This window comes from Colletes gigas, unplaced genomic scaffold (assembly GCF_013123115.1).
Source record: "Colletes gigas isolate AHSC1104 unplaced genomic scaffold, ASM1312311v1 Colletes_gigas_Sc00012, whole genome shotgun sequence".
Taxonomy (NCBI): domain Eukaryota; kingdom Metazoa; phylum Arthropoda; class Insecta; order Hymenoptera; family Colletidae; genus Colletes; species Colletes gigas.
Genome location: NW_025106641.1, coordinates 1,652,415 through 1,665,980, shown reverse-complemented (window position 1 = coordinate 1,665,980; position 13,566 = coordinate 1,652,415). Strand labels below are relative to the sequence as shown.

The following is a 13,566-nucleotide window of genomic DNA, read 5'->3' as shown; positions in this document are numbered from 1 at the left end:
TTTGTATTACGATGTAAGTAGTTTCTAATAAACTCGATATTCGTTTTATATTCATACGACTTTTAATCTACCCTTCGTCTGATACTACACGAATTAATTTTTACGCTACACGTACTGGAGACAGTTTGATATTCTTACAGGCTTGACTGGCGTTTCCCCAGGCGCTGACGTATCGTGTCAAGGCCCATCACGGAAATCTGTAATCGTTCGTTGGTCATTGACTGTAATTTACTGATTGACTGGCATTGTACCTTCAATAGGCCAATTTTTTCATTCCCATCTGCATTGTATATCGGTAGAGTAACGATCTTTGAGCTGTCCCCTAGCGCATACTCCCTCAGATTGAGCTCCGCGTAACTAAAATTATTTTTTTTGGGGACTCTACGCCTTACAAATTGTTAACATTTTTTCTTACCCGACTTCTATGCACTCTTTCGTGTCGGTTTCTTCGGGAAGGGGTTCACAAACGATCAGGAACGTTATGTTCGGATTGGTGGACTCGTTGAGCATCGCGCGCAAAATGTTATCCTGCACCGCGTGGCTCTCCTCGTCCACGCAAAATTCTGCAATCGAGTCGTTCTTAATTTTTATGAAACCTCGCAACCTAAATTATACTAAATTATACTTTTTTTAAAATTATACGTCATCTTCTGCTCGGGAGGTTTAGGCTTCTTCACGGAGATCGTTTCCATATCGGGGCCAGTGTATCCGAGAAAAGAGAATTCAACGTACAGAAGCTGCAATTCCTCGTTCTCCATCAGGGAACTTTTCGGGAACAGAATGATATTCAGGATCTCGATGGTGATCGTGTCCTTCTCGGCCGGCTACAAGCAAATATACACGTTTCTCTTTCAATTTAATAATTTATAAATCCATTTTTAATTTCTCCGAAGTTGCAATTCGTACGTCGTCGTTCGAAGTTTCGCTGCTGTCGTTCTCGGTGTCCTTGTTCCCGGGCCCTGCAATTCGCTCTCGTAAAATAACCCGCGTTTACAGACACGAACGCGAGGCGTGTAATTACCGAACGTGGCAGAGAACGTGAGCATGCTCTTCCGTTTGTACTTCTCCCAATTCTTCTGCGAGAGAACCTTGGTCACTTCGTCGAACGACTCGTTCGAATTGGCCTTCATCAGACTGTCGCGTATGTTCTGGGCAGTTTCACGAAATTACTTAATTAATTTTGTCTTTTTCAAAAATAAGATTACGTCAACTCTTACGTTAACGATTATAGCGTTGAACTCTGCTACGCTCGAGGAGTCTGCTTGATCATCCGTTTCTCCCTTCGCGTCGTCCGTGGGTCCATCGGACTGTGCCCTAACAAAGTACGGTTTCTTTCATTAATAATAATAATAATAATAATACAAAGGGACTTTTATAATTGATAGATTGACTACTTCTTTTCGAGCTGATGATCCGAGACATCGTTCTCCACTGTTTCTTTTTCTTTGCTCGTTTCCTGGCGATGAACGGATAAGCGAAGCTCCATATCGGTCTCCTTCATAATGGTCAAGGGGTCCTCGGCGATTATAGTATGCGATGCGCCATTTACAGGTGATTCACCTTCAATCAGGTAAAAGTAAGTAAGTTCTCTTTATTTTCCGCGGTCCTGGCTTTTCCATCTCTCTTCCACAGGACCCCTGAATACTCTGATTCTCCTTTACTTGTTTCAAACGGCACTGGCGACTGCGACTCTGAATCCGGAAGCAGGTCTTCCTTGGGCGACTCGTAACCGAGGTGTATCTTGGCGTCTCCTTCCTTCAACACGTACAGATCGTTCTCCGCTACCGCGTTACGCTTCCCAGGCGGCTCGACTTTGGACGGGCGTCGTTGTTCCCCGCCGTCTTGGCGATATTCTGACTGGGTGAGCAAGTGACGTTTCCTTTTGAACGTCTCCACCTTCTCGACGTCGCAGCTCAGCCTGACCCACAGGGACAATTGGCCAAAGGTCGTGCCAAGCGAGCAGGGGATCACGCTGTTCACCGGAGCGATATAATGCAGCTTATTTTGGGGATAATCCAATATGTCCTTGATGCAGAGCTTCCCCGCGGCCACCACGTAGCTGTCGTCGCCCTCGTGGTAGACGTTCACTTGGAACATCACGGACTCTTGGAGAACGTAGGTGAAGAAGGAGTGGAGGTCCGTGATCCGATAGACGAACGAGGAATTGAAGTTCAGTTTCGGACACTTTAACGTAGGCGTGTACGCTGTCTCCTGGTCCCACAAGTCCCAGCTCACGAACAACGACACGTTGTCGAGGTTGTTCTCTCGAAACAGGATTTGTTTAGCCTAAATGGGAAGCATCAGAAAGCTCTGCTTATAAAAGTATAAACTGTACAAGGTATATCTATGATACCAACAGACGTTGAGAGTTGCAGAGATAGAACGTGAAGCTCCATCAGGCCCTGACCGTCCGCTATCACCAACGGAAATGAGTCGGAAGCGGAACTGAAAGCATCGACGCACTCGTTTGGGCAGTTCACGGTACAAAATGATTCCGCCTTTGGCATCTCCATCTAATGTCGTTAATATACATCTATGCTTTAACATTTCAGACAGAGTTTTCGGTATATTTCTACTCTTACTGAGACGTTAGTTCCGCCGTTCAAGAAGCAATCGTTGCCCAAAAGCTCCCTGCATTTGTTCAACTGCTTCATGTATTCTCTCAGCGATCTATCGTCGTCGGACTCGCTCTTCGTCTCTGGGAATAATCTGTTATTCCTCTTCCATGATCTATACGGTCCTGCATCGTTCTCATCCTGCAACTTGCTTCAAAGGAATCGTCACTCTCTTTTCCCAATCGTCTCGACTGGTTTAACAATTACGAATATTAGTTACCGTGTTATGTACATCGTGCCTAGGGCTTTCTGAACGTTTGCTGGACCGTTCTTGATCGTCGTCGATTGCAATCCACACGGCAGGTTCCTACTAGACATGGACACGAGCGATTTCGTGTTGTTGCAGCAACGATTATCGCAATCGGAGCCGAAACTGCATCTCATCGCGTCGTTGCAAGTGCAATCTGCGGTCTGAGGGAACTTGGCGACCCGATTGTGCCATCCGACGTTCGAAAACATTTTTCTCTTTATCTTTTCCTGACGCAAGCGATTGCCAATGTTCGTGCAGAACTTCTTCGCGCCGCAACCGGTTCGAACGAGACTGCTGGTAGCCCTTAAACCTCTACCGGTCCTGTTCAAAGCATCGATTTCTAAAGGATGCCGCGCGACGTCTTTCGGAGCAACGTTGAAATTTTTCTCCGAACCACGACTGGCCCCGTCGACGTTGTTATTGATATCTTTGACGAGTCGGTTCTCGACCGTCGCTGGACGATACAAACTGGCAGCCTCGGGCATCACGCCGGAAATAGAATATTCTTGAAGCACGTTAAATAAAAAAGACAACATTTTATTGGTATCGGGCAAGGGCTGGCCGGGGGTTGACGCGTGTTTATCGAGCCTCTGTTGCTGAAATCCGAGCTGGAATTCTGGACTCTCTTGGGGTGCTCGAGCAAGCGTCCCTGCATCGCTGCAACACAATCTAACGATAATTTCTAAGAGCAACAGAATTGTATTGTTATAATGAATCTAGGAACGAAGATAAGGGATGAATAATCTTCAGGAAACGTTGAATTTTCAACATATGTTATTATTGTAATATCATATATTACAGCGCAACGATAATTGCAGATAATAACACTGATACGCACGCATTCGTTGTACAAAGAGACGAACATTTTCATTAAAATACATATAATCTTATCTCGTTCTTCGAGCACTTGAGATCCTACTGAAGATGAACCTGGAAGCTCCAAGACTCTAACGGGTTGTACGATTTCTATTCCCTCGGGAAGAACGCTTGTAAACTTATGCTATTCGATATTAAATAAACTAGAAGCGTATTATCGTGACGATTGGTAACCAAACAGTTTTTGTCAGCAGCCACAGTCACCGAAGAGTAGCTTCTCAAGGGAAACGACTTGCCTGTGTCTCTGGTTCAGGTCCAGGATGTCGTTGTAGACCACGTTGCTGGCCACGTCTTTATGGGCGAATCTCATCCCGTCCAGAGGCGTGTTAATTTGCGCTTGTTCCAGCAGCTTCAGCATCTTCTCCGGCGTCAGAGCACTCTCCGTCGTCGTTGCCATTTCCGTTCTCTGCTGGACAACCGACGGTTGCTCCTTCGGTTTCTCTTTAACCGGTGTCATGACCGACGTCCCTTGATCCTTTTTGTCCACGATGACCTGCTCGACCGCGTACTCCGTCTGCGCGAATTTGTCTATCGGTTTAGTGGCTTGTAAACCTCGCGTTACATACACTTTCGGTTCGTTGCAACACCTCCTGCACAGTATCGTTTCGCTAACGATCGGTTCTAGCTGTTGTCTGTCCGTCGTTGTTACGACTCTCCTATCGGGCTGCTTCTCTGATATTTCCATTGTCCTTGCCGCTTCCTGTTTCTCGGTCTGAGCTTGGAAAGACTGTAAAGTAACGGGAGAGTTATCCTCAAACTTTCACGAAACCAATCCGACTATTTTCTTTTCGACCGTGTACACTTTGCGACGAAATTATAAGACATCTATATTGTTCTTTCAGTTTAGTCGTCGATCCATCCGAATACTATTTTAGAATAATATTTAACGTATGTGAAAGCTTGATAAAATGATAAGGTATGTACAAGAAACGACACCAAAATAAACATTTCTATTTGAAAAGATTTTATTACAAGCTTAGTAAGTTGTACATTTTTACCCCTTTCCCTATAAACTTTATTCCATTATACCTATCTACATGTATATCTACATTTAAATAACTATTTTCTATAATATTATTCACTGTTCTCGTTTAATGTGCTCTTGCGTTGCCTCTACAATTTTCTACGTTGAACGTGCCCAGACCTTTGCACGCTATGTTATATGTATATTCTCCACCTGTGCAAATATTACGCTCCGATATTCCAGGCGTTCCACGATTGCTTAAAGCACCTTGTCGTCTTTTGCTTCTCGTAATTTTAAAGATCGATAAGCTTTCGTCGTTTTTAAAAAAAATGATATCAACGATCAGCGTATTGCGAAATAATAAAAGTGTTGCAGTAGCATCGGAAGGATGTCCTATGATTTTGTCGCGGAGTGTATTAATTCGGTAAAAAAACTGACCGTTAACTGTACCGTTAAACTGTCCATGTTCTTCTGAAGCTCGTGAAGTTTCCCGAGCAGTTGCTCGTTCGAGGTTTGCAGATTCACAATGTTCGCTTGCTCCGTATTGAAAGCGGCTTTCAAAGCTTCTTGATCGTGACGTTGCTCGTTGACCTTTCTCTTCAACTCCAGGTTCTCCAGCTCTACGTCGCCGTTCTTAGAACTGAGCGCCATAAGCTCGCTGTTGTGCTGCTGCAGTATTTTCATCTCGTTCACCAGGTCCTTTATCTGCTCGTCCTTCTCTCTCAACGACAGCTGGGAATCCTTCGCCCTCAGCATTTCCTCCTCGAGCTGCGACGAATGCTTCTTCTCCGTCAAAAGCGTCGTCGTGATCTCTTGGTTGTTCCTAATTAAGCGTGATGTTTACAATTATTTTATTTGTTACGCGTTACACAGTGTACAAAAATGTCTAACAACGTGCAAAGCTTGTTTAACAGAGTGCGAGATAATGACGTTCTAAGTAGATTTAATGGAGCTTCCTGTAGTCGGTACAAAATCAACTGGTCCGATCGAGGACTCCAGATTTCAATTTAAAAAATTACAAGAACTATGAAGCAGCAGCCTCGAAAGGCCAATTGAGTCTGACTCGACTATATTTCAGCTGGAAAACGTTGAAGCGTTTCAACGCGAAGAACAGAAAGGCGTGTAAAAGAGGGTGTTATTGCGAGGAGTGAAAAAACTTGTACAACGGGTGAACACTATTCGTCGAGTAGTGCACGAGGATAAGCGCAAGGAGACGTTGAGCGTACTTCGTCGCCTCCTCGAGCATCCTCTTCAGATCGTTGATTTGCATATTCAACGACTCGTTCGTGTTTCGTGCGGCTTTTAGTTTATCGTTCAGCTGCTTCATTTGTCGCCAGCATCTTATGTACTCGACGTTCTCCGCGACTTTCTCCCTCTGGGTGGTGGCCGTGTAAGCGGACAGCTCTTTTTCCAGCTGCGCTATACGACACGACATCTCTTTTTTCTGCTCCTCCAGTTCCTATTAGAAACATCCAACAAACTATTTAAACTTGTACAGAGAGATAGAGTATAAACAAAAACATTACATTTTGTATACATGGATTTTTTAGTAATTTTTGTATTTGTAATATAGAAGAAACGTTTAGTGTTCTTCCTGCGGTATAATAACAGAGGAAACAACGTAGCGAATATCATGATTGCAACAAAGTGCTTCCGACAGATTTATTGCACCGCGGAAACGCATATTGCTGTCCCTCTGATAGAATAAAAGGAGAAGCAAATAACACGATTGCAACAAAGTGCTTCCATCCTATTACCTCGACTTTACTTTGCGCCTCGTAGTCGTCATTCACGGTCTCGACGATGCAGTGACAAGACGGTATCTTGGTGCGACTGTTCTCGCTTCGACACGTTCTAAAACAAGGATCGCGGCTCAGTGATCTATCGCGATGCGCCGCAGCGTGAATCATAGATCGTCTCGGATCGCTTGTAATACGACGCCGTGCACTTACATGCGTCCGGACGACGGCCTAGCTTGGGGATTACGACTCCTCGACGACGATCTACCAGATATCGTGTGGCTCAACAATTGGTTTCTCAGTACAGAGATTTTCTCTTTCAGCTGCAACACCGATTGTAACACGCCTCTTTTAAAAATAAATTTCGATCGCCCCAAACTGGTACGGTGGAATCGACAATGTTTTATTTTATTAATTTAGTATCAAAAAGGACTCCACCCTACCAGTTACGCAACAAATATTTTCTCCGCCTGCTTAGGGTTAACTCCCTATTGCATAACGTGACCGATCAAGGTCCGAATAAATATAGTAACTTATTGGTTTAATTTTCTTGACCGTTTCGCTATTTCCTTTTATATCGTACCGACTGTTTGATTAATCGCAATTCTTCGAAGATTAAATGACACCCCCCCACTACCTTGGAGTTTTCGAGTTCAAGGGCGATTATTTTATTCTTATCCTCGTAAACGTCAAAAGCAACGGTGCATGCCCTCGGATTGGCAGTCACTCTCATCAGCTTCGTTGCCAATCGTTTGATCTTATCCTCCTGACAGTTCGACAGTTTCTTCAAGTTACTCGCTTCCTCGAGCAGTCGTAAATACTTGTCCTCCAGCTGGTAACGATCGAGCTTGTACACGAAATGCCGCTCCCTGGGATCTTAAATTTGTTTAAAGTAAAAATAGTACACGCATGGAAAGCAACGTAGTAAAACTTCGTTCGTCCGAAGTAATGTTTTTTATTAATTTCGCCATGGAATACAGACCTATGCTACTACGACAAGTATCGGCGCAGGAGCCTTCTCTCACAGGCAAAATGTCCCGATTTGGATCGTCCGCCATATTTCCAAAATCCCGCTACGTTAGGCGTTACTGTTGAATGAAATCAGACCACGTTAGTTTGGTGCGTATCGAGCGACTTTTAATTAATTTTACCATCTCGTTAGTAATTTTCAACTCTCGACCATTCGAGTTCGTGTACGATTACAGGAAAATAAGTATAATTAAAAGTATTTGAAGCGCTTAAATTTCGAAATGGCGAGGACTGTTACATTGCCATATATGGAAGTTCACGTATCTTGGGCGCGAATGCGCGGTACGTGGTTACTCGAACTCGAACCCCTTTTACTCTCATTTCGAGAGCCGTTTAAATTTTGGCGGGCAAACGAGATACCCGGCGACGAACTTTCGATCGAAAGTATGATTCTCCGCTGCGGACCGGAACATGACACGAACGGACAGAAATATCCTGATAAAACGGCGATATCTGGCTACACCAGAACCACGCCTGACTGGGAACGTGCACGAGCTACCACGAATGCTATTCAAGGGTTATGGCTCGCCAAGATTCGCCCAACACTGCTGCAGTTGTCTCGTGGCCGATAATCCTAATCGAGATTCATCTCGAATTTGTCATCGTGTTTCCGTGTACGAGACCTATTTTTTAATAATTTCTTAAAATGAAACGAAATTATGAAACGTCGAGTCGTTCGAATCACAAGTCGTGCACGACTGTTCGTAACAAACCTAGTATATACTTAAATAAGCTATTTTATTAAGTGCAAGCGTACAATGATACAATATCAAACGATATCGTATCCCGAAAGGGATAAACTAAAGTATAAAAAGACGTCTAACTGTAATTATGTGAGCGTCTATTTATAGCATTCGTCGGAAGATACGGAACTAGCCAATTATTTACGAAATAATTATGTTACGTGTAACGTGTACTTGTAAGATATACGAATTCCGTGAAAACGAAAAGAAATATGTTTAATGGAGTCGATCACGAGTTACGTGTCCCGTTTGCGATGCGTCACCGGGTATATGGGGCAGTGCTTCGATACGCCGGTACAACCTGCACTGCACTAACCTTGGTTTGACATCGCGGAGTGTGCGTGCCAGTGGAAAGGTAAGATGGCGGCGGATGGAGATGTGATTCCTGATCAAGAAAAAGTACGAATAGTTTCGGACTTTATACTGCATTCGCCACCAGGCGAATTCAACGAGGTTTTCAATGATGTGAGGGTCTTGTTGAACAACGACAACCTGTTGAAGGAGGGTGCGTCCGGAGCATTTGCTCAATACAACAAGGATCAGCTCACGCCTGTTAAGGTACATCATCGACCTTTTCTGACGATCTTCTACGATTTTTTATGATAGTATTCGCGGTGCCGTTGGGCATTTGTGGTAATAGAGGATCGTGGTATCCCAGGAACGCGCGGGATCAAATTTCAACGTCTAGTAGTGTTCCTAATCGGGCAACACGCGCCCGGGATTTCGACAGGTGACGTTGACTTTATAGTGAAACTGGAGCGCGATAATGTTCATCTGGTTGGTGTGATTGTTTACATAAAATATCACGTCAGTACACGGCAGTTACTATGTGAGGATCCTCTTAAAATTTCGATTGTGATCGTAACCCGCTGTAGGGTTAATTTTAGTTACATTTCGTGATGGTTTTTTAACAGAAAATGTCAATGATCGATTGCTAATTTTGTTTAGTTAAAGTTACGTTCTGTAATTTCGAGGCAGTAAGTATTTTACAACCGATTCGGTTGAATTCAATTAAGGTTAGATATTGATTTGCTATAAAGGCATCTCACGAATAAATTCTTCCCAATAATCTGAATACGATCTGAGAATTTTGTGTTATATTTGTTGATTTGTTCTATATTTGGCATTAGATCGAAGGAAGCGAATATCCCGCAGTTATAACAGAACACAATGATTTAGGCGGGCAAAGGTTTTACGATGCCCGCAGTAAGCAAAGTTTTAAATACGATCATCTTAGAAAGGAGGCCCAAGATTACGAACCGTACGAACCAGATCCTGTAGCTGAACCTTGGAGGTCAGCTTTTCAAGATGAAATAACGACTTATACTCAAAGTCATTATAGACACGGTGCATGTTCGGTTTTTGGAAAGAGCCAAGGAGGTATTATTGATTTTTCGTGTAGCTGTAAATTTTATGATCTCTTTCTAACGACAAACAATGTTTCTGTTTGCGTAGGAAACATTACATTAACGGCTTGCATAGAGGATCATCAATTTCAACCTAAAAATTTTTGGAACGGTCGTTGGCGTTCCGTATGGACTGTTAGTTTTAGTCCAAGTTCCGGTAATGTGGAATTAAGAGGTAGCCTTAAAGTACAAGTTCATTACTACGAAGATGGAAATGTACAGCTGGTCAGTAGCAAAGAAGTAAAAGAAAGCTTACCAATCTCTAACGAAAAACAAACAGCAAAGGAGTTAATACGACTTGTTGAGGATTCAGAAAATGACTATCAGACTGCTATTTCGGAAAACTATCAAACAATGTCTGACACAACCTTCAAGGCCTTACGAAGGCAATTACCCGTTATGCGAACGAAAATTGACTGGAACAAAATTGTATCGTACAGTATTGGCAAAGAGCTTAAAAGTCAATAGAACTAGATTTTTTTATATAATATTAAGAGAAATAATTAAAAAGCGCATTTTGCTGCATGGGTGAAGTCTGGAGGTGTGATGTGCATGGGAGCAAATGTAACAATGCTATATAAAGTTTGGTTAAAAATGTTTGACTGAAACTCATGCATGCCACTCAAGGTTCCTCTGGACCCCTTATTACGTATCTTATTGCAAGGACTAAAGCAATAAAAGAAAAAGAAACATCTTAGTAGTCATCGATTGCTTAAGGAAAAATAGACATTTTCATTAAAATATTATTGTTTTTCTACTCATTTTTATAAGTTCTATATTAACGATTTCTAACTGCTCGGTAAACTATATTTACTTCCTCGTATTATATTTTTAATGAATTCGTCGGCAAATATTTTGCTAAAACACTGATTTCATATATAATAGGATTTACATGCTGGTTAGAAACACTCATCTATATTATGAAAACAATATCCATTGTTTTACAGTATTCGAGACATAATATTAATTTATACGTTAATCATTAATTAATAGATGGGTGTTACATTTGCTTATAAAATTATTAGCATTTAATAAATTTACACTGTTGGGGTAACGGGGATCCTTGGTCTTACTTTTTGTAAGTATTTTAATTAGAATTATATTTAGTGAATCAAACTACGTCGAATCTGTAATTAATAGCCAAAATCAAATATGAATTAGAAATCTGGAGTGGAATATTGGAATTCATTAATGCATTTAATGGATTCATTCAAAGTTTATCAATTAGATAGTAATCTATACTGTTAGTATTGAACAGGTATAAATTATGTAATTAATATTTTCACGATCTCGTGCAATAATTAATTTTTAACGTGAACGACATTTCCGATGAGTTGCATTTACCGAATCTATCCATTACGATTAATTACGTGGATTATTGTCTTATTGATAATTTGGATGAATGTATCGAATCTACTCTGTAAATTCTGTACCATGCAATTTATTGTGTTCACGTTTTGGAGTAGAAGCTTTATATTAAAAAGGTTGAATAATTTTTCCTTCTTTTAAATTATATATCGATATCATGGTGTTAACAGTCAAAGTATAGCATAATGAGAAATGTTACACAGTGGAAAGGATAATTGCTGTCTAACATGTGCATGTTCAGTCAGCCTAATAAAATCATCGAGTTAAAAAATACTTGAATCAGTGACGATTAAAATTTCAATTCGTTAGTTGCACAATAATAACAATTTTTTCTAACACTTAAGCCTTGTAACACCTAAAAAGCACAATAACACATCTCGTATATCTTGAAATGAATATTACCGTACTGGTTTCATGCTATGTACAAATGCAATAGCATGCTGGGGCCACAGGTGATGTCAAAATATCTAATATCAAATGGAATAGGTATGTCTATCTTTGGATTCACAATCTGGTACGCAATGCCATTACGTGTTCATACCATTCGATACACAAAATATATAAAGGAGAACTTAACTCGTAATAAAATATTGGTGGGCAAGGCCTACTATTTTTGTCCAATTTTATATTTCATAAAAGTATAAATTTATACATTTTTGTTAAGATGTATTGTTTTACGATAAGTATGTCTATTATGGCAGATACGTTGCAAAGTTTAATAATACCGAATAAAATATATGTTAATCATTGCAACTGATTAATTTCTGTGTTAATGATATTGTAGTTGTATGGATCATTTGTATCAAATAATGATGTTGGAAAATCTTTTGGTGCTATCGCTTACCACACATTACACAACCAGACATGTACGCGGAAACGGAAACTAACAAAGTACATAATGCATTGTACATTGTAGAACGTAGCCTATAGCCCGCTGGAGCCTTAATCTGTTCACTTTACGTTGAGGGGGTATTATGTACATATGTTATTTGAATGAATGAATGCGACGAAGCACACTACCATTTGACTTTTCAGACTGTAGGATTCGAAACATGTTTGTAATATTATTCATATTTTGTAAGTTACATCGTAATTCAAACATTTTTATTTAACCATGTCATTCGATACAATTTTTGAAAGGAATTTTTGGAGCAAAACACACGAAAAACAATTTTAAATATAAGACCCACCAAAAAACTGTTTTATTAGTTATGAAAAAAGAAAGTTGACGTGCAGGGATATGATACAAGATATTAGTATACTAAATATTGCAATAATTGAAATTTTATATGTAAATATAAATGTGCATATTATTTGAACATTGTAATTTGTGTTACGTATGTAAATTACAAATGAAGCGTTGAAGTTTCGAATCTTATCAAACTTTACAGAAAATAGTTGCCTATGATAATAAAATTAGGTATTACCTACAATCGAGTGTATCGTAAAATAAGAAACGCATGTCCTTATGTAAAAACTTAAACACAGAATATCAGTTAAATTATGTATTATTAAATGTTATGATTGATTAAATAAAGTGATACGACACTTTATACTTTGACTATCAACTTTATCAACTAATAATATATGTTTCGCCTTTACCTGTACTCCAAATACGTGATACATTTGTAGTATTTAAATTTGCGTATTTAAGGAGTTATATTTAAGTATCAGGAAAGTAAGGGTAATAATTTGTCAAAGTATTAATGAATGCATAAAGAAATGTACGTGTAAAATTATATTATACATCGGTAGAAAACAGTACTTTAGTTTTAATATGAAAATGAAGATAGAAATATTAAATACTACGTATTCCGTTAAACTCGATTATACTCGAGCTCTATTGTCACGACTTGCGTTACTAAATTTGCACATTCTCTCATCGTTGTGCATCATCGAAGATAAACACTCGTAGTGCACATGTGCTGCTGTGCGTTATGGTTGAGATGCGATACTTTTAGTATCAACTACGTGATTTCGGTATTCAGAGTGCTTACCTTACATGGACGTATTACAAATTTCTGAAACACTAGTACAGTCATATCAAGTTGGTCATCTGTGCACATAATTAAGAGACGATCAGAAAAACGATTCAATAAATTTTGACATTCACAGCCATATTTGTTTACAACCATGTCGTTGCTAACGCGCCATGGAATCCATGGTATGGATCAAGAATCACGTGACTGACGGCTTGATTATGGGGCGATCCGACGGAACTTCCGACAGAGGTGTCTCTACATATCTTCTACAGGTAATACTCCTCAAATCGTTCTGAAAAAATTACTCCCCGTTGCGGGGGTAAATTACAATCATTTTTGGTGAATAGACATATCCACGAAATCCTACGCACTTTCGAGAAAAAAATTCATTACCGAAAATATAAAGTGGTCCCTGTGCACGAGTACAGAAAGCGTGACCCATCGGTGGTACACGATTCGCACCGCCATCTATCGTTGAAATAACGAACTATTCCATGACAAACTTGGGCGTTTTGCCGTAGATGGCGGTGCAAATCGTGTACCACCGGTGGGTCACGCCTTCTTTAACTTACGCGCAAATCGTACTCTGTAAAT

The 13,566-nt window shown here is 40.4% G+C and overlaps 2 protein-coding genes across 2 annotated transcripts; one reads left to right on the top strand and one right to left on the bottom strand.

Moving 5' to 3' along the window:
• Positions 1-51: 51 nt before the first annotated feature.
• LOC122398910 lies at positions 52-13,145 on the bottom strand. Its single transcript, XM_043399175.1, has 20 exons — positions 12,988-13,145; positions 7,427-7,532; positions 7,082-7,320; positions 6,658-6,767; positions 6,463-6,559; positions 5,932-6,164; positions 5,156-5,528; positions 3,946-4,468; positions 2,836-3,547; positions 2,583-2,766; positions 2,358-2,513; positions 1,662-2,286; positions 1,395-1,560; positions 1,218-1,314; positions 1,022-1,148; positions 907-959; positions 626-824; positions 416-563; positions 252-357; positions 52-84 (listed from the first exon to the last, which is right to left on the bottom strand). The coding sequence occupies exons 2-20, from the start codon at positions 7,500-7,502 to the stop codon at positions 52-54; spliced, it is 4,257 nt and encodes a 1,418-aa protein (XP_043255110.1). The 5' UTR covers positions 7,503-7,532; positions 12,988-13,145.
• On the top strand, positions 8,539-12,219 carry LOC122399231 (F-actin-capping protein subunit alpha). Its single transcript, XM_043399758.1, has 3 exons — positions 8,539-8,774; positions 9,347-9,596; positions 9,672-12,219. The coding sequence occupies exons 1-3, from the start codon at positions 8,577-8,579 to the stop codon at positions 10,088-10,090; spliced, it is 867 nt and encodes a 288-aa protein (XP_043255693.1). The 5' UTR covers positions 8,539-8,576; the 3' UTR covers positions 10,091-12,219.
• Positions 13,146-13,566: the final 421 nt, after the last annotated feature.